Here is a 25,532-nt window from a genome sequence, read left to right as displayed (position 1 = left end):
GGTGAGATCATAGTTAACTGCATCCTCTAACTCCTGGGCTCAAGCCATCCTCTCACTTCAGAGGCACATGCCATCATACTCATCTAATTTTTTTTGTAGAGATAGGATCTCACTGTGTTGCATAGGCTGGTCTTGAACTCCTGGCCTCAAGTAATCCTCTTGCCTTGGCTTCCCAAAGTGTTGGGACTATAGGTGTGAGCCACGACACCCAGCTGCAATTCACTTTTAATTGATGAGAAAGGCAAACTCAACCCCTACTTATAAGCTCTGGTGTTATAAATGACATCAGCTTATAATGACATTGTTCGGGGGAAAAAAGCCAAAGCTCTTAGTTCCAAGTACACATACTATCTAAACAAAAGGTAGTATTTTAAAACACTGAAAATAAATCCTATTTTAAAAAATTTCCAACAATTGTTATTAGAAAACATGTTATTTTTTTATTATAGACATTTTCAATCATAAAAGGGAAGAACAGAATAATCAACTGCCATATGCCCATCACCAGAACAATAACATTTGGAAAGCACTTTTAAAACTTCTACATATCTCAAACGTAGGTTAACTTCACAAGATAGGTACACTAATATGATTTTACTGGTATAATCCTACCAATAAAATAATCAACCCGGTGACCCATCATATTGGTGGACTTTGTTGGACAGTTGAATCGAAGATACTTGGCCACAGCCTTCTCTTCTTTAGATGGTTCACCAACTTCCTGCAACATATGAATATGAATTTAGTATAATCATTTACTTGAGAAATCCATGCGCTGAAGAATAATTTACAAATCTATTTTATGAATCTTTTTTTTTTTGAGACGGAGTCTCGCTCTGTCGCCCAGGCTGGAGTGCAGTGGTGCAATCTAAGCTCACTGCAACCTCTGCCTCCTGAGTTCAAGCGATTCTCCCGCCTCAGCCTCCTGAGTAGCTGGGATTACAGGTGCCTGCCACCATGCCCAGCTAATTTTTGTAGTTTTAGTAGTGACAGGGTTTCGCCATGTTGGCCAGGGTGATCTTGAACTTCTGACCTCAAGTGATCTGCTGGCCTCGGTGTCCCAAAGTGCTGGGATTACAGGCATGAGCCACTGCTGCTGGCCTATAGTCTCTTTTTATAAGCCACAAGGCAGTAATTAAAAAGATAAGAGTTGCTAGTAGTGAGTACCCAAATGTCAAAGTAAGTAGAAACAAATGTCATAAATAAATGTTAAAATAACAGCCAAAGATAGGTACTCTGAACAATGGACAACAGATCGCAGGAGGAGTTCTCAAATTAATCAATGACAGCTGCCTCAGTGTGGTAGCCATAAGAACTACTGAGACAATGACAATTTGTATTCTCTTTGCTTTCCCACTGTGGTTGCAGATACTAGACACTCCTGGGACTGTCTTTCTGATATTCTCTTCTCCAGTAAGGATGAAGCAAAAATAAAAAATGCAAAAAGAGATATTACTATCTCATTTGAAGAAGTGATTAACAGAAGTGCACTGACAAAGAGTCGTTTTGGAAAGGCTGTTTTAGTCTTTCTCTGCTTTCTTTCTTCTATACCTTTTCCCAAATTTTCTATTATTTTCTTTATTGTTTCTCATTCCCTATCTTCCCTGTATTCCCTTTCATTCTGAAATTCTTTGACAATTCCTCCTGTGAACTTATTTTCCCTGCTCACGTACTGAAGACGATGAAGGCTGTCTATCTTTGTATACATCTTATGTATAAACTTTCAAAAGTTGTCTTATTGCTGTAAGCTACTGAAACAAATGCACTGTTCTTAATTACTGTCTTTAATTACACGCTTAAGCACAATACACAGAACATTCAATATTTCCAGCAACATATAATCTAAATGTGAATGATTTCAAGAAGGTCTGCTTCTTTAAAGAATAAAATGCCAAATAATAGTAAAAAATTATCTGGCAAGAATCTAAGATGCCAAGAATTAATGCTAAACACAGTTGTTTCAAGCGAAAAAAATCTAATGATGCAAAATAGAAAAAAGAATCTATCCAACTTATCTATGTCAGGTTTTTCCAAAGTTAAGATAAGTCTGAATTCAGTTATGTTTGAGGAAAATAAAGAACAATCAACAAACCTTTAATTTTATCCCAAAAAGGAATAATGTGTTAGAGGAAGTGGAGGTTTGTGTCTTGGTTACTGAGTCTCCTGGCAGCTACATCTCTCATTTCTTCCTTTGTATTTCCCAAGTCCTCTACTTCCAGTAGCCAATTACCTGTGTAAGATCATACCAGTGTACAATCTCTACAGTCTGCAACTACCAGCTGTGGGCTATTTGTGGAAATAAAAATTAAAAGCCCAAACCACTCAACCCAAAAGAAGACTACTGTAAAAATCAAGTATTATGAAATTAAAACTTTTATATATGAAAATATGTATCACAAAAAGTAGAATCTTTTTTTTTGTTTGTTTGGTTTTTTTTGAGACACACACAGTCTTGCTCTGTCACCCAGGCTGGAGTACAATGGTGCTATCTCAGCTCACTGCAACCTCCACCTCCTGGGTTCAAGTGATTCTCGTGCCTCAGCCTCCTGAGTAGCTGGGATTACAGGTGCCTACCACCATATCCGGCTAATTTTTTGTATTTTTTGTAGAGATGGGATTTTACCATGTTGGCCGGGCTGGTCTCGAATTCCTGACCTAGGTGATCTGCATGCCTCAGCCTCCCAAAGTGCCACGATTACAGGCATGAGCCACCACACCCAGCCAAAAAGTAGAATCTTAAAAAATGGCAAATTAAAAATTTAACACTCCAAGTTCAGGAACATCTACAAGATTCATAATGATTTATTTGAGGTCGGACTACAAAATATACTTTCTGATATAATAAAAGGCAAAAATTCCTCATTAAAATTTTTGAAACCATACTAAAATATATTAATATATGTTGGTATCAGGTATATTAAATGGTAATATTTAATTATGTTTGTAAAATACACTACACTTCGCAGAGCCTCAATTAGTAAATAATATTCTATATATCCATACATCTGAAAAAGTAATACTATAAAAGTTGAAAATAATACTATAAATGGTTTATAAAAACCGATTCTATTATATAATCACACCACACATGCTCAATTTTTTCCTTATCTGATACATCTGTTGTCAACTTAAAGCTGATCTAATTAAATAATTTGTTACTGGGAGATGCTTGATTAAAAATTGTGGGGGAGAAGTCTGAATAAACGTGACCTGTTCTTTCAGACTTACAGAGTACTTACCCTATCATCTTTGGATGCTACAGTTAACAGCAAAGATTTGCAAGACATGATATGTACACTCTATTACATAACTATTAGAAGCAGTAATTATTATTTCACAAAAAGAGAGGCAGAAAAAATATTTTTGAAATACACAAAGTAGGATGGGTCGGGTGGCTCATGCCTGTAATCCCAGTACTTTGGGAGGCTGAGGCAGGCAGACTGCTTGAGCCCCGAAGACCAGGCTTGAGACCAGCCTGGGCAACATGGTGAAACTCCTTCTCTACTAAAAAAAAAAAAAAAAAAAGAAAAGAAAAGAAAAGAAAAAAAGAAAAAGGTGGTGCACATGTGTCGTTCCAGCTACTCAGGAGGCTGAGGTAGGAAGACCATCTGAGCCCTGGGAGGTTGAGGCTGCAGTGAACCAAGATCATGCCACTGCACTCCAGCCTTGGCAACAAAGTAAAAGCACACAAAGTAGGAGTGAGATTATCAATGTGGACAGGAACACTGGAAGAGGAAGCTAAATTTTGAAAGATGAACCAGTTTTGGGTAAATTGATTGAAAAGCTATAAATATTGTGGCTGAGAATGACACAAAATTGGCTGTAGTAGAGACAAGCTAGGAAGTATTGGGAGATTAAGTGTGTAAAAGTAGAATAAAGAGTCATCAAGGTAGGTGGGGAAATTTCTACTTTATTCTGTAAGCAGGAGAAAGACCACTAGTAGTTTCTGAATAGGACATAATTAGAAAAATGATTTAGACATGATTTGGTGGCTGTGTGTAGGATGAACTAGAAAAAAATGCGTAAGGCAGGGAAACGGATGGAAGACTACTGTAATATCCAAGTAAATTGTGGTGTGATACCAGATTATAAGTGGGAAAGAAATTTAGATTATTTGAAACATTTCAAATGTAGAACAGATAGAACTCAATGATAAAGGATAAATAAAATGGCTAGGTAAAGATGTCAGATTTCTAACTTTATCAACAGAGGAAATTTGGGAGGAAGGTAATTGTAGAGAAAGACCGTATCAAATTTAGGCATGATACATATATACTCATACTAACACTCAATAATACTATTCCTGAATACAGACATAAATATACTAATCTACTTACTGCTGATAGAGGCATCACATGTAAAATCTGATTAAATATTAGGATACATAAAAATTGAGAATTACATATTACGCAATAGGGAATCTGATATGTATGCACAAAATTTAAAAATCTCATTTTAACAATTAATTTCAAGTTCACCAAACTCTTCCAAAACTGCATCCTGTCCTTTGTAAAGGCACTACCAAGTGGCAATGAAAGGAAGAGAAAACACGGACTTAGATAATCTCTCCCAACTAGACACAGAATTAACTTGTTTATTGATACTTTCTTAAAGTATTGCAATTTATTAACTTATAATAACTTATCCATATTGTAGACTGCCTTCAATGCAACAATATAGTTTGTGCCACTGCTTGGGCTTTGAAGCCAGAAAGACCAATTGCTGTAGAAGAGTACCATGAGAGGCAGGGCTCAGCGGCTCATCCCTGTAATCCCCACCACTTTGGGAAGCCGAGGTGGGCTGCCTGAGACCAGGAGTTTAAGACCAGCCTGGGTAACAAAGTGATACTCCATCTCTACAAAAACTTTAAAAAAATTAGCTAGGTGAGGTGGTGCACACCTGTAGCCCCAGCTAGTTGGGAGGCTGCAGCCAGAGGATCACTTGAGCCCAGGAGTTTGAGTCTCTAGTGAGCTATGATGCCATCACTGCATTCCAGCCTGGGTACCAGAGTGAGACCTTGTCTCTTTAAAAAAAAAAAAAAAAAGAAAAGAAAAGAAAAGAAAAGATAAAAGAGTACCATGAGAACATGAACAGATAGTTGGGATTACAAGCACAAGCCACCACATCCAACGTGCATGGAGTCTTCACTTTCACTGTTCTCCTGATATAGCATAAGGGAGTACAAAAGTTTTACCTTCTTTCTGTCTGTACGTTGGACCACAGTACCTCCCCTCTTTCTTTTGATGTAAACAGAATATTTTTGTAACTTTCCTAGAAGACTTCTAACAAAGTGAAGGGCTTTTGGGAATAGTAGCACCCGCTAATAAAGAGAAACCAACCCATCAATCTTCAAATGAATGGAGAGAACTTCTTAGTTCAATGAATGAACACAACTGTCTTAAAATGAGGAAGCTAAGAGTCAATAAATTTAGGCTGGACTGCTTTTCCTTTCTTTGCACCCAATACCAATACATTGGGTGTTGTAACTTAAAATCCAAAATTATTTAAATTGGAAGTTTGGTTAGAACACTCTTATAAAATTCTTTAATAAATACTATGTTTTACTTTAAAATACAGCAACACTAAAATACTATGATAAAATAGAGTTTGCCATTTCTAAGTTATTTTAGTCAATATTTAACCTTTTTGAGAAAAAAATAATAGATCAAGAGTAAATATGCCACGGGCATCAATCTTACAGAATTTGTGATACAGAGGAACTTTTAAAAATTACTACACCCAGGCCGGGCGCGGTGGCTCAAGCCTGTAATCCCAGCACTTTGGGAAGCCGAGACGGGTGGATCACGAGGTCAGGAGATCGAGACTATCCTGGTGAACACGGTAAACCCCGTCTCTACTAAAAAAATACAAAAAAACTAGCCAGGAAGGTGGCGGGCGCCTGTAGTCCCAGCAACTCGGGAGGCTGAGGCAGGAGAATGGCATAAACCCGGGAGGTGGAGCTTGCAGTGAGCCGAGATCCGGCCACTGCACTCCAGCCTGGGTGACACAGTGAGATTCCGTCTCAAAAAAAAAAAAAAAAAAAAATTACTACATCTAATAAAAATTAGCTTAGCTGATCTGTCAACCATGAACTGAGCAAAAAAGAAAAATGCTTGGTTCAAGCAGCATAAAATATTTGTGAAAAATGCAAATAGTAGTTTAACAATAAAATCTGAAAGCTGGAGGGGACCTTAATCTTTAGTAACACAGTGTGCTATACAAATAAAGCTGTACAAGAGTATCTAGACAACAGCAGTACCCTTCTGTAATAGCTCCAACTCCCTTCTATTGTATTCTTTCCTTAGCAATGGGTTTGCTAAACTGCAAAACCCTCCATTAAGTCTTTGGGGGGAGTTTTCTGATTTAGGACTGGCTTCCTGAGTTCCTTCTCTTCAGAATATTCGGAGTCAGACATCAGACCTGTATAGCTGGCTATATAGTCCTAAATTTTCTCTTTTCTTCCCTGTCCTGAAATTAAGCACATAAGCCCATAATATGTCAAGGTTTTATTGCTTGCCAGGAAGACAGATGGGTGCAACAAAAATAACTAATGGAGGGTTATAAAAGTTCTAAGAATTAGCCATTTAAATGTCTCAAAACTCAACTGGATATTTTACATATAAGCAGAATACTGAATGGGACGATTCTCTTTAGCAAGGACAAGTCATGTTAAGTCTTCACGTTGTACAGTTCAATAATAAAGAAGTCAGGATTAAATTATTTCAGAGCAACTTTTTTTTATCTATTGTGACACAGAAAGAGTATTCAGTTGGGAATCAGAAGACCTGGTCTAAATCTGGTTTTACTATCTTGATTGATGATCCTGGATTAAGTCACAAAACCTCACTGGACCTCAGTTTATCTGAAAAACGAGGGTGTTGGGTAAGATCAGTAAGCTGTAGGATCACCACTCTGCTTTCATGTAAGACTGAATTCATGAAAAAGGCTTCCCAACAAATCCTACTAGATCCTTTTAAACTCTAAAATTTCTTGATACCAGGATTGTAAATCAACTACTGGTATGCAGCAGCACATTGTTCATCTATATGTAGTTACTGTATGAGTACATGTAGCTCACTTCTGGTTTTCAGTGACCAGTAATGTGAGTCCAAGAAGGAAATGTGACAACAGTCCTCTTGCTAGAAACTTCAGTGGGACACGAGAATCTGAAATTACACTGAATTACACAGAAAAAGCAAATTAGCTACCTTTTTTTTTTTTTAACCCCGAACTTATCTGTTTGTATCAAACATTTCTCCCCAATGTGCAAATTACAATTAAAGATCACTGAATCACTAAACGTAAACATCTTTCTGAACATAAAACGCCAAGCAACAAATGACAGAAACTCAGCTGGTATTACAGACTTTTTTGCCTAAAAATTCCACAACAGGATCTTTTTTGTAAGTTAAACTCTAAACTTTTCATTACACTTGATCTTTTTATCACAAGTGATTACAGAGCTTCTGATGATCTGGAATGATAAAACTGAGGTATTTTCTAGGCTAGTATATTTTGACAAGTGTGTTAGGCTGCATAAAAGTAGTACTCTAAGATCTCTCACAAACATTTTACACAGCCATGTAGAAAATTTCAAGGACAGAAAAATAAATGTCACTTAATTTTGTGTATGCCAAGTAGGTTTTTAATAATTGATCCTCAAATAATAGAAAGTAAATAGCTATACTCTACATAACTCCCAACATAACAGTTTATTTACTGAATAGGGGGTTGCTAATCTTTCTTCAGTATATCAAAGAGTACTTAACAAAAAACAAAATAACAATCCAATCTAAATCCTTCATCCTGGGTAAGGAGTAGAATAGAAGGAAGGGGTTATGTGCCAAATACTTTTAATAACTTTTAATAAATAAGTTGACTCACCTATTATTTTCACAGCAACCTTAAAGTTTTTCTTTTTTGAGGTAAATATCCCTTCTTGCACATGCAGAAAGTGAGGTAAAAATTAACTTGCTCAAAGTTACTCAGCCAATAATTGGTGGAGCTGGGGTACAAACAGGCAGTCTGGCTCAAGTTTGAGCTCTCTGCCACTGTCACATTACTCCACAGCCTCTGTTTAATATAAGATCACAACTAAAATAAGAGCAGCTATTCAAAAGGTGAATTATATAACCCTTACAACAATATTAAAAAGCAACTGGAATTGTAAAACAATGTGTATTGAAGGGCATAAAATTGTACTGTCAAGAGTAAATCTAAGAAGTTCTGTAAGTACAAATCTGACAGATAATTTCAATACACAATCTAATAAAATATTGTATGCCCACGTCAGAGGAATAACACTAACTCTTGAAAGATTAAGAACAGTATAATTAGAAACTTCTACTGATCTTAAGACCTAGTCTGATCTGTCTGAACTTGAAATCTGCCTCTTTCTAATTCCCTTCCGTACCCTGTTCAGAACTACTTTATTTCTGCCAAATTCCAAAATTCCAAATTTATTGATCATGTGTGTCTTTTTCACAGCATTTAAAAAGTTTCCAGAAGAATTTTAACTTGTATAGCTCAAAACACCTGTAGTGTAGGCCAATAAATGGATACTTGGAAAAAAAAAAAAGACGGGGTAAAATGGAAGAAAGAAAAAATCATTCTAAGCAATGAAATAGTAAGGAACAGAAAGGCAATGATGAGTGTAACAATTTATGATTATAGTAACAATTTACTACATGTGATCAATTTATGAGGCCTTACGAAGGTTTCTCAGCACATCAGCTGATGAGACGACTAATAAATATCCTGAGTCCAAGATGTTCTACATAATTAATCCTCTTGGCAAAGAACAAGAACCAGGGAAAATCGCAAGGAAGAAATGCACAAATGACATGCATGTGGAGTGAGGCAGGGATGTTATGTAGGTTACTACGAAGATGACACACTGGCATGTGAAGGGTTTCTGGGCGCCACCAGCTCGTTGCAGCACCAACGAGGTTGTGGTTGTTTACACCACGTCGCCTGGAAAAAAGCCGGCAAGCTTCAAGTGGACTATTAAGTGAAGAATATTGAGGGGAAAGAAGGGCAACGCAACTGAACATCTGGATGAGCAGATCGCTGCCTAGGCCCCGAGGCAGCTGACCAAGTCCAGATCATTCTCCCTTACGGTCTATGCGCACAAAGGACCAGCTGCTTTAGGTCAGTCCGCCGCCTCCTGCTACCCCAATTACCGTGGCCTTAATTTCAGGACAGCTAAGGCCAGAGGATGGGGTGAAGGGAGGGGAGGAGCCCCGGGAAGGGTCAACGTCTGCGCCCCGGAGGAGGCTGACCTCCCAGGTCAGGCCCGGGACGGCGCGACCACAAGAACTCCGAGCCCACAGCCGCGCCCCCGCAGCCGGATTCCGAGCGCGGCGCCTCCCTCCTTACCCTGCTGCTCCACCACCACCTCTGTCTCTGTCTCCGCCGTCGCCAACACCGCCCCCCCACCGCCCCAGGCCCCTCACAACGACGCAACCTGCAGCCAGCTGCCTCGCGGCGGAACTCCACCCCACCCCACCTCGCCCTTGCTTTCGCTCGCCCTTTTAGGGGGCTTTCCCCGCTCCTTCCACTTTCCATCGTGCTGAAACCCCCTGCCCAGAGCTCGGCTTTGCTACCTGGATCCGCTTCTTGTGTCTCCTGCGTTCCGCCATGTTGGCCGCTCCGCCCGGTTCCCTCTGACGTGGAACGAGGAGGGGGCCTTGGAAACCTCGCGAGAGCGCGCCCCGAGGCCCGTTATGTAACCCGCCGGCTGGCGCCCCGGGAATGAGGAGGTCGGCCAGCCGGCTGGGCCTGCGGTCTTTGGTTGTGCCTTCTCTGCACTCTTCCCTCCGCTCCTGTTGTGCGGGAACTGGAGAATCGTTAGGACCTGGAGGAAGCAGAGAAGTGGATCAGAGAACAGGAGGGCTGGGAAGAGACCTGGTTTCTCAAACCTGACTGAGCATCTGAATCACCTGAGAAACTATTAAAATGCAGATTCCCCGACCCCACCCCCTCAGAGTCAGAGTCTGTGCTTTTAGGGTGCGGCCTTTCTCAGAGGGATCGACTGAGAATTACCGAATCCTAGAAGTCTTTACCTGAGGCAGTTCTTGCAGTGTACTGTATATTTCATGACATTCCAGGTAAAAGATGACACGACCGAGACCGTTGAGTGGCAGAAATATGAACTGACTTGTCTAAGGCTCCACAGGTGGTAGATGGCAGAGCCAAGACCTGAGCCAATTATCTTTTCCCCTGCGCTGTGCGGGGTAATACAGCTCGTTTAAAACAAGCTGGTGTCTCCATTCCGTTTTCCGCGTTGCTTCTCACAATTCACCGTTAGAATCCAGAAGTAAGAGAACCCAGGGAAGCGTAAGGAAGATGAAGAGGACAAAGATTCTAAGAAGGTGGGAAGGAAGAAGGCTGCAGTCTATTTCAGGTCTGGTGAATTTCGATCACTGTAGCCTTTATTGTTATTTTGGAGCCACTTAGATCAAAAGACAAGGAGCTTAAATTGCTGGTAAGTGCTTAGATAGAAATTCCCATGACTGACTTTATGGAAATCTTTAAAGCGTTTTTAATTGTAGAAAATGGGGAAAATTCAGAAAAGAAAGATGTTCTTTCTTTCTTGTCTTTTTTTTTTTTTTTTTTGAGACTGAGTCTCGCTCTATATTGCCCAAGCTGGAGTGCAGTGGCTCAATCTCGGCTCACTGCATCACCAAACTCCTCTTCTCAACTGATCTCCCTCTTCAGCCTCCTGAGTAGCTGGGACTACAGGCATGCACCACCACACCTGGCTAATTTTTCCTTTTTTTGTGGAGACGGAGTTTCCTTATGTTTACCAGGCCGGTCTTGAACTCCTGGGCTCAAACGATCCACCTGTCTCTGTCTCCTGAGTAACTGGAACTACAGGCGTGAGCCACTGTGACCGTTCAGTTTATTTTCTTATATTATTTATTCCGACTTTGTGTGTGCATGTGTGTTTGTATTTATATTTTTTCCTGTTTCCCAAATTGAGATAATATGCAATATGGCAGCTGCTTTTTTCATTTAATGTTAGGTCGTAAACGTTTATTATACCATTAAACATTTTTTCCAGGTTTCCCATATTATATATCTAACCTAAGAGCAATTAAATGTGTAAGTAAGGCAAATTGCAGCATCTTGATGCCTAATTTTTTAACAAAGTAAGATTGCTGAATTTTTTTTCTTTTGGACTATGCAGTTCTGGTCTCAAGGGAGTCATTTAATTCCTTTCTCCTCTATAATCTATAATTTGGGTGTGTGTATAGTCAGAGATGGGGTGAGAAAGAAGTAATTATTCTTGCCAATTAACCCAAAACATAATATAGAATATGAAATGTCTTTATTTCCTTCAATCCCTCTACCCACCTAGAATGATCAATCAGTTTTGTGCTGTTTTATGTGGAGAACACTGGACCATTTTATAGGAGACCTGGTCTATAAATGAAAATATTATTGCATTCAGTAGGTATTGAGTGCCTACTAGATAGATGTCAAATGTTAGGTTAGGACTATGGTGGGAAATAAAAATCCTTTATGGACAATGACTCACCCTCAAGTTACTGCCTTACTATTTTCTTCAGCAGAGCTTTAATTTAGTGTCCTCTTGTTCTCACTGTCATTCACTCCTTAAGACTACAACAATTTGGTTTCTACCTCCACCATCCAGTAAGAATTATTTTACCTTCTCTCAGCTAGCATCTTACTGAGTATTTGACAATGTTGACTGTTCTTGTTTACTTCTTTTCCTTCTTTGGCATGTATATCAACTTCTTTCCGATTTCTTGTTGGCTTCTCTCCTTTTACCCAATTCTCAAATGTTCCTGGCCACCGTTTTTATATGTTCACCTTCCTCTTGTCTCTTCTATTTGTGCATTCTGTTTACAGATTAATTCCAGAATATTGCATTCATGTTTAATTCCAGATTTCTTCTGGATATTTCCACTGAAATCCAACTAAAAATCACCATTTCCCCAGCAAAACCTGCCTCTTTTATTATAAAACCCAAATAACTGCATTGTTGTTCACTCAAATACTAATGCTAGAAACCTTGGATGTATCCCAACCATGCCTTTCTGCCAGTCAGTCACCAATCCTGTTGATTCTACAGCTGAGATGTTTGGAATTTTTCCCTCCCTCATCATTCCCAACGCCATTGCCTTGTTCAAATCTTCATCATTAGCTATGTGAACTAGTATTGCAGTGGCTTCCTAATGGTTCTCCTCACTTCTATGCTCTTTACACTCCAGACCTTCTATTCCCTTGTTAAAAATCCTTCCATGACTCCTCATTGTGTATAGCAGCATGAATGATGGCTGATGTTCACACATATAACCTCAGATTTCTGGGTCAAATTTTCGGTCTCCTTTCCATTTAATATTTATATAAAAATAGCTCAAATCATCTTCCCAGCACACCATCTGTGTCATTGGTGGTGGTAGTAAGGAGTTTCTCCTAGCCACTTCTAGTTCCAACTTGGTTTTGAATTTGCAATTTTACTCTTATTATTTGACTGTTATTTCTCTCCCAAACGAGGAGTATTTTTTTGTTGTTGTTGCTGAAGACAGTTTCTTGCTCTGTCGCCTAGGTAGGAGTGCAGTGGTGCGATTTTGGCTCACTGCAACCTCCGCCTCCCGGGTTCAAGGGATTCTCCCACCTCAGCCTCCTGAATAGCTGGGACCACAAGTCGTGCCAACACGCCCACCTAAATTTTTAAATTTTTTGTAAAGACAGGTTTCTCCATGTTGCCCAGGCTGGTTTCTAACTCCTGGGCTCAAGCAGTCTGCCTGCCTCAGCCTCTCAAAGTGCTGTGACTACAGGCATGAGCCACCACACTTGGCCCCTGTTTTCTTTTGCCAAAGCAAAACTATTAGTTACAAGAGACTTTACTGGAGGTTTTTGAGGAAATGAGTTATATTTATTCATTTATTAAACAAATGTTTATTGAGGGCTTATTATGTGCCAGTCCATGTTCTAGACACTGAGGATATACTAGTGTTCAGGAGGCAAACATCCTGCCCTTTTGGAGCTTATACTTTGGAAAGAAGAGAACAGACTGCAAAACACAAGAAAGCAGATTATATGGTACAGTCATCCATCAGTATCGGCTGGGGATTACTTACAGGACCCCTGTCAAAAACCTGGAACAGTGAATGACAGTGAGTAAATCAGGATTAGTTCTAGATTTTTGATGCTTAAATCTGCAGATGCTTAAGTTCCTCATCTAAAATGATACAGTATTTGCATATAACCTATGCACATTCTCCCGTATCATCTCTAGGTTACTTATAGTACCTAATACAATGTAAATGCTATGTAAATAGTTTTTATACTATATAACTTTAAAATTTGTATTATTTTTATTGTGGTATTGTTATTTTCTGTTAGTTTTTTTCCCCAAGTATTTTCAATCGGTTGAATTAGCAGATGTGGACCCTCGGATAGGGAGGGCCCACTATATGTTAAAAGCCTTAGGAGAGAAACAAAGCAGGGTAAAGGGACTGCTTGCAGTGGGAAGGAGGGTGTAATTGTAACTTAAATCGTCAGGGCAGTCCTTTTTGAGGAGATTCACTTTGACCAAAAAAGGCATGAAGAAGAAGAGGGAGCAAGTCCAGTGGGTATCCTAGGAAACCGTACTTAAAGTGGAGTGAAGGGCATTTACAAAAGTCCAGAGGTGGGAGAGTGCAGGTGTGTTTGAGGAATAAATAGTATGGAGGTCAGTAGCTGAAGCAGATTCAATAGAGGAAGGGGAGTAGGGGATAAGATCAGAGGGAAATGGAGCTAGATTGTATAGGGTTTTGTAGGCCATAAAATGAGGGCTTCAGAGGGTGTGCCACGATGGATTAGGGTTAGAAGAATGACTTAAAATGACTTCTATTTAGAAAGGATCCTGATTGCTGTGTTGTGAATAGACGGTGAGAGGAGATACAGGGATAGAAGTGGGGATTTAGTAGGTTATTGCGGCAAACAGATGAGAGATGATGGTGGCTTAGACTTGGGTGTTTGCTATAGAGGCAGTGGGACGTCTTAGATTCTGGTTATATTTTGAAGGTAGAGGCAATGAGATTCTGAATATGAGGGAAAGACAGGAATCAAGGATAACTCCAAGATTTTTGGTTTTACCAACCAGAAGAATGGAATTGTAACTTACTAAAATGAGAAACATAAGAGTGAAAGAAGTTTGGCATGAGAATATAGAAATTTGGTTTTTGGTGTGTTAATGTGAACAAGCCTAATGGACGTCCAAGAGGAAATGTGGGTTGCACAGCCAACTATATGAGAAGTAGAGTTCAGGGAGAAGTCTTGGCTGGAGGTATAAATTTGGGAGTTGAATGGAATCAGAATATGTCACCCCCAAATATGCCACTTTGGCATAAGGATAATTTTGATCTGAAGGCAATTGAGAAAATCAGACACAGTAAGAGCTCTCTGTCCTTATCTGCCTAAAAGAGCATAAATTCTCACAAAGGTGTCCCCATTCTTCTCCCATACCAAGACAAGGAAAACACCCCTTATCACCAGAAATGGAGACAGCACCAAGATGAGTCTGCACAAAGAAACCTTACTATAATCCTTATCTACCATTAGTTTCCCCTATATTTTTACCTTCTCACAGTTTACCACCTCTGTAAGCCCAAACCGCCTTTTCTTTCTTTAGTTACTTCTCCTCAATTTATCATCCTTCGTTAAGATGGCATATAAGCCCCGAAGTCTAACCACTTCTTTGATTTTTCACTTATTTTCCATGAAGCCTTCATGAATGGTAAAAATATTAACATCAAGTAAAATTGGTATGCTTTTCTTCTGTTAATCTGTCTTTTGTCAGTTTAATTCATAGGCCTCAGGTATAGAACCTAGCAGGATACGGAAATGTTTTTCTTCCCCTACAGTTATCAGTGCATAGATGGTATTTAAGTCCAAGAACCTGAGGGATCACTTGCCTCCCCCCACCCTCCAGAACATCTCACAGGCTTCTGCTTTTCATCCCACCTCTCTAATCCTTTCTTCTCAATCTTTCTTGCTGGGTTCTTCTCTTCTACTCTTTCTTCCAATGTTAGAATGCTGATAGCTTTCCTATCTATTTATATGCCTTATTCCATAACATAGAGCCCACAACTTAAATAAGGAATATTAGGTATTGATATTTAGGAGTTCCTTGGCCATCCCTGTAGGCCCTCCTCATGTCCTTTCCCACTGCTTCTGACTACCTGCCTACTTTTCTTCACTCACTCTAGAATACTGCCCACCCTTCTGAATCTCTTCTCTTTGCCCCTGGGCTGTCACTACTCCCTAGGGTTGCCTCTGAAATTCAGAACTTTCCTTGCTTTATACAGTAGACAAATTGGGCTCTTTACTCTCTATTGGATTCCTTTGGACATGTTTTTGTAAATTAAAGAGATTCATTACCATGTTGTACTCAACAAAGCATTCTCCAATCTAGATCTCTCTCTGGAGGACTGATGAATAGGTAAGAACTTGAAAAATTCAGTTTCCTGGGAACTTCCATCTCAGTAAATGGAAGGGGATAATACAGAAATGTATTCCTATTGATCAGACTTATGCAAGCTGGGAGCTGATCGGTTTAGTTTTCTTGTTCTAAATAATACTTTCTCTGGGTCCATTTTAAACATATATATATGTGACAAAATCAAAGGGAAAATTCTGGGGAACTAGAGCAAATAACGGACAGACGTTTTTTGGATGTCGTTTGTATAAAAGCATTTTAGAATATGTAGTTAATGTTAGTGATTTAATGTTATCACAAAGAAAAAATAAATTTAAAATAGATCTAATATAAAATGCAATGAGTCTAATATTATTTAAGAGGTAAATTAATATTTTAAAATAAGTTGATATTTTCAAGAAATGGCGTAAATTTAGCCAGGCATGGTGGCATGTGCCTGTAGTCCCAGCTACAGGGAGGCTGAGGTGGGAGGATTGCTTGACCCCGGGAGTTCGAGGCTGCAGTGAGCTGTGTTTGTGTCACTGCACTCCAGCCTGGGGGACAAAGCAAAACTTTGTCTCTTAAGAAAAGAAAAAAAATAAATGGCATAAATAAGACAATAAGTATATACCATTGAAAAATAAACACAAACACTGTTTTGAAAAAGCGTAACAAATTTTAACTTGCTAATATTAGACTAAGAATATATAAAAACAGTCACTTCATCTTCTTAATTAAAATGGTAATTATTTTGTCATTTTGAACAGAAAAGGTAGTGTGAAGGACCATGTGCCACGTTGGGCCTGCCTGAATAACTGCCAGACCCTACAGGAATAACCTGCTGGGGGAATCTCTACCTTTGGAGAGCCAGGAGGCCACCATGACAACACTGAGTTCAGTAGACTCCTAGGAGAGCTGTGATCCAATTGCCAGGAAGCCAGGATCAGAAAGTTCTTGCCAGCACTGCTGCCATTGCCTCCTACTCTCACAAAGATCAAGACCGCACGCTAGAGTGATGCTGTGGAAAAACCATCTCCATGACCTTGCTGGGCAGCAGCAGCAGGAAGATGGCCTCCTCTTCACATTTGTCCTCCTGATATTCTACCAGTACATCTAATTAGAATTGGAACTCTAGTTGAGGGAGTCTGGGAAATGAAGACTAGCTTTCCATCTTTTGCTGTGTGCCAGTTGACCATATCTAATATCACTGTCTTCTTTCTTAGAGTAACCACTTCACTCCTACCTTTTCGCCTTCCTAAAGAACCACTGTGAGACCACTCTTCTCCTGTCACTCCCCTACCTCACCATGTATGCTTCCACACCTACGTTGTTTTCTTTTTTCTTTTCTTTTTTTTTTTTTTTTTTTTTTTGCTTCTCCTTCCCACCTGGCCTATCCTTCAATGGTCAGGTTAACATGTTACCCCCACAATGGAAGCTTCTCTGACTTATTTCTTCAGCAAACTCAATTGACCCTTTTTCTGGGCTCCTACAACATTTTGTAAAAAGTCACTGCTATAGTACATATAATTAACATCATAAGTTGTTGTTTTTCTTTCTGCCAGACTGTGAGCCTTTGAAGGGCAGGTACTATGTTTTAGTTTTCTGTTCTCAATGTCTAGTCCAGGGTCTGGCTCAGAGTGAATAAATGTTGATGGAGTGAATAATACATGATGAAAATGGCATAATCTTAATCCTCTGGAGCTTTAGTAAGTGAGGGAAACGTGTTTATAAGGCAGACAAAATTCTACTGGGAAGTCTTCATCATATCCCAAAGGCTCTATTTTCTATATAGTCTTCTGTGGAATTTAGAGACAACCAATTTGACAAGAGGCTCCCCTAGATTTGGTTGGGGAAGCCCTTCCCTGTGAAAGAAGAGAGATTCTGTGAATTAGTCATTTGCCTAGTTTCTTGTAAGTGTAGACTTACCTCAGAACAGAGACATGTAAGCATCCACCTCTCAACCTATCTCCAATCCAGCTATTTGAGAGGAAGTATATGGTTTGGCAAAGCTAAATCTCCAAAACGAAAACCTCTTGGGCAAGTAAAGGCAGCTAAACCTTGTAAGTTGTTAGTATACCCAGACTTTGTTTCTGTGCAAGCCCATCTATTAAGATGGACAGGCATGATGGCTCATGCTTGTAATCCCAGCTTCTTGGGAGGTTGAAATGGGAGAATCTTGGTTGAGCCTAGGAGTTCAAGCTATGATAGTGCCAGTGCACTCCAGCCTGGATGATAGCGAGATCCTGTCTCGAAAACAAAAACAGAAGATAGAAAGGGGAGTGGGACGGCAAAGGTCAAGAAGGAAGATTCAGCACAGAATCCAGGGAACAGAAGTTATGAGGGCCAAGGAAAGCAGGACTTCCAGACCTGGACCTCACTTGCCGATTGGGAGAAAAGTCCTCAAACTTATTCCTTCTTACACTGGCCTTAGATGATTTTCTGACAACTCTTGTGCTCGTGTGCTGTTGTTCAGCTGGTGTTTGATAATGTGAATGTGTCTGAAATGAAAAGAACAATAGGCCAGGAAACCTTATAGCCTGGATATTTTAACTTTTAGGTAAATATTTAAATAATTTGGCAGAGGCTGTTATAAGTAGTAATTATAGGTCTACCCCTAAATTAAGGCTACTAGTTATTCAGTTGTTTTTCCTTGAGTATTTATATAAGAAACTACTAAACTGTAACATTTTATAATATTCTGTGACATATAAGATGTTCCGCTTCCTGTGGCTCCAGTTATTCTATCATTTTTTTTTTGTTTTTATTCTACATATTGCCTCTAGGTTATACAAGTTTTTTCCTTCCCCTGGTAAATGAAATCACTATATTTAAAGTGGTATATTGGTATATTTTAGGGCAAACAGCAAAAATAATAATAATAATAATAATAATAGGTTCCTTACCTAAGCTATACCTCCTAAGGAAAGGGATTTGGGGGGGTCTTGATTTTTCATCTGCCAAGTAGAAAACCTTCTATCCATTTTCACCCAAGAATTGACAATCTGAAGGTCACTGTATTTGGTGCTCGATTGTCATAATGAAATAGTCCCCAGCAGAGATCTCTTCAGATTATTGCAAGGGCAAACCAGGATTACTGAAATATTTTCATGTACAATTGTTATACTGACCTTCAACTTCTGATAATAAAATAAATGCTGAAATTTTAGAGTGTGCTTTTAAGAAATGCCTGAATAAGCCTACATTTGACTAATCATAGGATAAGTTTACTTGTCCAGTTTTAAATTCAAGCATGAATATAATTTTTGTAATTAATATGTATTTTCACACTCTTTACAAACCAATATTGTAATAAGTGAATTTTGCTGTCATAGTTTTTAAAATTTATTTTTATTTTTCCCAACTTGTCCTTTTGAAATGCTTTCAGACTTATTAAGTTGCAAAAACTAATATGAAGGATTTTCACATACTCTTTACCTAGCTTCTACAAATGTTATATTATATAACTATAGTATATAGTTTTTTAAACAGGAAATGAACTTAGTAAGTAATCTATAGACCTTATTCAGATTTTGTTAGTTGTCCCATTAGTGGACTTTTTCTGTTCAGGATCCAGTCCAAGCTCACCAGTTGCATTTTGTTTTCATGGTTCCTTGGTCTGCTTTAATCAGAGACAATTCCTTAGTTTTTCTCTTTCATAACTTTGACTCTTTGAAGAGTACTGGCCAGTTATTTTGCAGAATGTTCTTCGATTTATGTTTGATATTTCCCGATGATTTAATTCAGGTTATACATTTTGTCAAGAATATCATAGAAGCGACATTGTACCCTTCTCGGTGTGTCTTGTCGGGAGGAATGTGGTTGATGTGTCTCATCATTGGTAATGAGGCACTTTGATCACTGAGTTAAGATGGCATCTGGCAGGTTTCACTGCTCTAAAGTTACTGTCTTTCCTTTGAAATTAATATGCATCTTATGAGGGGATACTTTGAAACTATGTAAATATTCTGTTTTTCATTATACTTTTGTCTATCAATTTTAACATCCATTAATTATCTCTGCCTGACATAATTATTACTGTGGTGTTTACCAAATTGTGATTTTCTATTTCTGTCATTCCTTCTACATTTATTGAGATACTACTGTATGGAAGAGTTTATTTACTCATTTACTTATTGAATTATCAATTTGGCCTGATCCTCTAGAGACTTATCAGAAGTGGTTTGTGAGTGAGAGTCAACATGGTGACTTTTGTGTACTGCACTTTCCAGCTCACCCCATGAAACCTGCTCCCTTTTGTGGTAACTGTGCAGCTAGATGATTTTGGGGGTGAGGGATGGGATGGGGGTGCAGTGTCTGGAAAAGAGCTTGTGTAGTTTTGTGGAGAGAACCTAAGGAACATCCATCTACCATGGTTCTGTTGGCATCCAATGATTTATACCAGGGGTGAACAGCTTTCCAAGAAAAATACTTTGAATTCTGTGAAAGCATATGAAACATGGTCTGATGGACTAGTGTGGTCCTCATGGGGGCAAGAGTTTTGGGAAGAACAGTGTGGGACATAAGAGGAAGGAGCACTCTGTAAGAGAAGAAGGAGCCCAGCCTGGCAAGTTAGACCCAGAAATAGAGCAAGGGCTTCAGACTCTAAAATCTCAGCAAGGAGATTTTAGGTTGTTGCTATAGAATTTACCTCAACACAGACTTTTAGCAGTAAGTATTACCCTTGGCAAAAGTCGTTTAGCGTATTAATTAAAGGAACGGTGAGAGTAAATGGTCTGATACATTAGATCCACACAACCTTACTGTAGGACCCTGTACTGCTGTACCTGAGTGTAATCTAGATGGGGTATTGTCCTTTTCATTTTGTAAGGTCTACTGTTTGGGTCTGTAGCCTCAAGGACATTTCAGTTCCAGCTTTACCAGTATAGCTGCAGGACTGTAGCTCATTGACACTAGATGTAGCTCTAGGCATTGTTGAGTTTCCACTCCACCAGTAGACAGGGAATAGCCATGGGCTCAGGAGTTGTTTCAGTTCTGAGTGACACTTCTATGGAACCACTTGCTGCAGAGGCTGTAGAGTCCTAGTTCAGCTCACCAGAATGGGAAATAATGACAATGACTGGCTCATAGGCACATGTAATATCCCTGAAGTTTTTAGCAAATTTACAGAAATAGGGACACTATTAAACATTGGATCTCTCAAAAAAAAAAGGCCCTTGCCAGATGACAGCCCTTTGGCCTTGGACTTCCCAGCCTCCAGAACTGTGAACCAATAAATTTCTGTTCATTATAATTAAAAAAAAATGGATCTCTTACATACAGTTAAGCAAGTAGGAGGGAGGGTACTATTGAGGCTTAGATATTAATATTATGTTATACAATTTTAAATTGGGAGACCATTAGGCTGGAGTGGCTTCAAGCAGGTTAAGTTCCTATATAAGTAAACTGAAGCCCAGTATGAGTGTGAGGCACTCATATTGCTGGAAGAGTGTAAATGGGTGCAATCTCCAGAAAATGCAATTTTGCAACATCTGTGAAAATTTTAATTACATAAGCCCATTGGCCCAAAATTCCACTTGCAAGAATGTGTCCTACAGATATGCCTGTACCCATAATGAAATTGTATACACCTTACATGATAAAGAGATTGGAAAGAGCCTGAAAAAGTCTGTCAGCTGGCTAAATGAGACTGGTTAAATAAATCATGATAGGTACATATAATGGAATGTCATACAACATTTTAAAACAGTGAGGAAGCTCTATAAGTACTGTTGTGAAATAATCTCTAGATATTTTAGGTGAAAAATTTCCAATGTAGTATGTTAACATTTGCAATAAAAAAAGAGGTTAAAAAGAATATATGTACATTTTTGCTTGTTACAGAAAGGGATTTAGTGGCAGGAGGACAAAGTCAGAACAGAGGTTTTTCACTGTATACCTTCATACCTACATACCATGCATGTAACCATATACCCTAATTTTTTTAACTACAAAATTTAAATTAAAAAATAAAAACACAAAAACCCCGATGCAACAGCAGCAGCCACAGTGGCTGAAGATGAGAGGACTCCTGTGCCAGCCAAGGTGGAAGCAGAAATTACTCCCCAGTCCCCAGTCCTGTTCCTGCAGGAACAGGAGGGCCACACACCCATTTGGTGGCCACAACATTGAAAGCTGAGACAGCAGGACTGGTCTGGACCTGAGGAGTCAAAGACAACACTTGCAGCCAGGCCTGGCACTTGCATAGGGGCAAAATGTCCCAAGCCAGAGGAAATGGGTAAGAATTGGGTACACATCACCTGTATTGGGAATGAACAAATGTGTTCTGAATATTTGGAAAAAGCAGACATTCTAGGGGTAGGGAGTTCTAAAGCTTTGGTGCACTTGAATGGATAAACTTCCCAGAGCAGAGTTTTCCAAGCATGGCTCCCTGTGGTTCACCTCTACCAAGCTTAACCTACCTTCCGCTTAGGCAGAGTGAAGAGGCACCTCAGCATAACTCAGATCACAATGGAAACATCTCATTTCTTAAAAGCTGTCAAGGAATTGGTGTGAGGTTTAAAAACGTCTCTGAGCTTGATGGAAGGAAGGTAGGCGGTGATAGTTCATGCTCCCTTTCCTCCAGACACTTATCATTTTCCTTTCTCAACCTGGTTTGATATTACGATTTCTTTTGCTTCATTTGTTAAGTTCTCTTACAGTACTTGTTCACAAGTGAGTGAAGAGCTGTTCTCTGCTCATAACCTTGGAAATGGGGGAGTGTTTCGGAAATGACACAACAGAGCATTAAGCCGTGAAACAAGAAAGGGAACTTCAGATAGAATTACAATAATCATTTGAGAATCTCACTGAGAGCTAAAAAAAGCCACACACATAGAGGAGTGTTTTTAAATTTTTTTTTTTTTTTGTACTTTGTTGAGTTTTCTGCTTTCAGTTTTCCTAACTTAGCCACAGAAAGTGTAGGCATGAAAAACATATTGGCTGGATTTCCTATAAGACTTTCGCGTTTTAGAAAACAAGGAAACAAACTCAGATTTTGTTATACTAGCACCTGAGGCATAGTTCTTGCCTCTTTTCATTACTACACACACATACACCACATACACACACATACACATACACGCACACACATATGTTTGTGTTTGGATAGATAGAGATATATGTCATAGACTATTAACTGCTAGGGATCTTATAGATCATAAATTGATGTCTTCATTTCAGATATTAGAAAATGGAGGATTAGACAAGTAAAATGAGTAGAATGACCCAGTTGGAATTTAAATCTAGATTTTTCTAGCTCCTAGTGAAGGGCTCCTTCACTTCTGAAGCCCTGCCAATGGGCTTGTAAAGTCCCTCTCCTTTTAAGGAGTGTTCCCTTGAACTTAGTACAGTATTATGGTTTCTTGATGATTCAGATAAGTCCTTGACATGGTGTTCCTTTGGCAGGCACATGGGAACAGAATGGTGTAGCAGTTGCTGTATTATCTCTAGTAGCATGTGACAAAAGAGCTGTTTTGGACATTCAAGCATTCATCTTTTTCCTGAATATCATTTACTCATGCATGTAAAACCTGTGTTAGGTTCTGAGGTGCAAAGATACTTAAAAGAATATTTACAATAAGATCCCAGAGGGGGTGAGAGAGGAATGAGCGAGCGTTGGATATACACCAAAATATTAACCACAGTGGAATTAAAGGCTACACTTTCCCATCTCCTTTTTTTTTTTTTAGTTAATCTTAAATGTCTACATTCTGTATAATGAACTTTCATTGCTTTTAGAATTTAAAAAACTTGGCCGGGCACGGTGGCTCACACCTGTAATCCCAGCACTTTGGGAGGCCGAGGCGGGCGAATCACCAGGTCAGGAGATCAAGACCATCCTGGCTAACATGGTGAAACTCCATCTCTACAAAAAATACAAAAAATTAGCCGAGCGTGGTGGCGGGCACCTGTAGCCCTAGCTACTCAGGAGGCTGAGGCAGGAGAATGGCATGAACCTGGGAGGTGGAGCTTGCAGTGAGCCGAGATTGCGCCACTGCACTCCAACCTGGGTGACAGAGTGAGACTCTGTTTCAAAAAAAAAAAAAAGAATTAAAAAACTTATTTTTAATTTTAAAAATTGACTAAGACACGTTATGATTTAAATATATTTGTCCCTTCAAAATTCAAAAGTTGAAACTTAACCCCCAAGTGGATGGTATTCAAAGGTGGGACCTTTGGAAGATGATTAGATCCTTGGGAGGCCTGAAATCAGATGTCTGTATTTTTTGGTTACATCATTCAATAAATTCCACTTATGATTTAGGCCAGTTTGAATTGGGTTTTGTAATAGTGTGTATGTATGTAAGTCAGGATCCTGGCAGTACACAAATGGCACACTTAATGACGCAACTGAGGAGATAGTGAAGGACCACACACAGATACAGGGATTAAGAGAAACCCATGAGAACTATAAATATCAGGGAGCCTTCTCATCCCTAGGCCTGAAAGGACAAAGGGAAAAACTGGTTTCCCAGAATCTAAAACTTGGGAAGAGATGTGGCTGTAGCTTCAGGAGTGGGCTACCTGACAGGAGCTGTGGCCTCCATGAGCAAAGCAGCCTGGGAAAGCAGGAAGGGGACCAAGAAATCAACACTCCCTCCCCTGTTTCCTCCCACTCCTCAGACTCCTCTTGGTGGTTCCACTGGCTGACCTTGAGTGGAAGTTAGAGAGAAGGGAGGCCATTTGAACAGTCTATTGAAGTTAGCCTCTTGGACACTGAGCATGATGGAGAGGGTGAAGAGAGGATCTGGAGGGGCCACGGAGAACATTCATCATCCTGTGATTCTAATACAGTCATGCATTGCTTAACAACAGGGATGTGTTCTGAGAAATGCCTTCTTGGGTGACACGTCATTGTGTGCACACCATAGTATACTGACACAGACCTAGAAGGTGTGGCCTATTACACACCTAGGCTACGTGCTACAGCCTGTTGCTCCCAGGTCACAAACCTGTATAATATGTTACTGAACTAAATACTGTAGACAGTTGTAACACAGCAGTATTTGTGTATCTAAACACATCTAAACATAGAAAAGGGACAGTAAAAGTACAGTATTATAGTTTTATGGGACTAACGTCGCATATGCAGTCTGTCATTGACTAAAATATCATTAAGTGGTGCGTGACCATTTATTTTTTACAAAGTACGCTGGTATACTAAAAAACAGTTGATAAAGAAATGACTATAATGATCATTACAACAGAGTAATTACCTTAAATTATTAAATCACTCAGTCCCACTTATTGAGCATTCGTTGTTTTGAGCACTTCGAAATAGTGCAAGGAATTTAGAAGTTATAGTTGCTCATCTCAGGGGGATAGCAACCAAAAAGGGTACAATGAGATATTATAAATGAAAAACAAGATTACGGGGTAAAAAGATCTTAAAAATTCAGGCTTCACGGGTGGACCAATCCATGTATTCAGCTCTCCTGGCCACAGTTACTGGGCACAAGAGCCAAAGGAGTCAATGAGACAGAGTGATTCCCAGGACTTTGAATCTATTAGAAGAGACATATGTTCTTCCCTTCTACTGTGTGCTTTGAGAATGTTAGGTCTGGACTGCACCGGGCATTTTGGCACCCTGAGAGAAGGATCTCAAGCTGCTCGAAAGCCACTTCTACAGAATCTGAAGATGAAGTCAAAGGAAGGCAGCACAAAGAGAAAACTGGATCCTTGGTGACAGCATTTGAATCACTAGATTAACTCTTGCCTGAAGCCAGACATCTAGACTTTTTAATTACTAGACCCAGTATGTTTCCTTTATGATTTAAGTCAGTTTGAATTGGATTTTGTCATTTGCATTCTAGAACATCCTAATTAATACACCATCCAAGGAAACCAAGATAACGAAAACAAACTACTGTTTTTAAAGAAAAGATTTTAATGTTCATGGAAAGTGAATTTTCACACAAATTATTGCATTTCATAGCATCCATCCAGATTTAGTCACTTTTTTTCATATACTAACACATGTAGGGTTTTTTTAAAAAAGCTCTTATTCTTTTTTTCTTAAAAAATATTTGTGTTTTTTCCCTAGACTACTAAGCAGAAAAAAGCTCTTATTCTTATCCTTTATCCTAATTCTTAAAAACAA

The 25,532-nt window shown here is 39.2% G+C and overlaps 1 protein-coding gene and 1 long non-coding RNA gene across 2 annotated transcripts in view; one reads left to right on the top strand and one right to left on the bottom strand.

Annotated features, from left to right (window-relative positions):
• SEC62 (SEC62 homolog, preprotein translocation factor) overlaps nucleotides 1-9,657 on the bottom strand; it is a 28,236-nt gene extending 18,579 nt beyond the window's left edge. The window contains 2 exon segments of the mRNA NM_001195502.1: nucleotides 613-721; nucleotides 9,606-9,657. Of these exon segments, the coding sequence (NP_001182431.1) occupies nucleotides 613-721; nucleotides 9,606-9,641 (145 nt within the window). The 5' untranslated portion in view covers nucleotides 9,642-9,657.
• A 16-nt stretch (nucleotides 9,658-9,673) lies between these two features.
• LOC106997009 (uncharacterized) lies at nucleotides 9,674-18,594 on the top strand. Its single transcript, XR_001443111.3, has 2 exons — nucleotides 9,674-10,486; nucleotides 16,201-18,594. It is a non-coding gene; the product is annotated as an uncharacterized LOC106997009 (long non-coding RNA).
• Nucleotides 18,595-25,532: the final 6,938 nt, after the last annotated feature.

This window comes from Macaca mulatta, chromosome 2, assembly GCF_049350105.2.
Source record: "Macaca mulatta isolate MMU2019108-1 chromosome 2, T2T-MMU8v2.0, whole genome shotgun sequence".
In the NCBI taxonomy this organism is placed as follows: domain Eukaryota; kingdom Metazoa; phylum Chordata; class Mammalia; order Primates; family Cercopithecidae; genus Macaca; species Macaca mulatta.
Note: the sequence above shows the minus strand (reverse complement) of the source record. Positions and strands in the feature narration are given on the sequence as shown.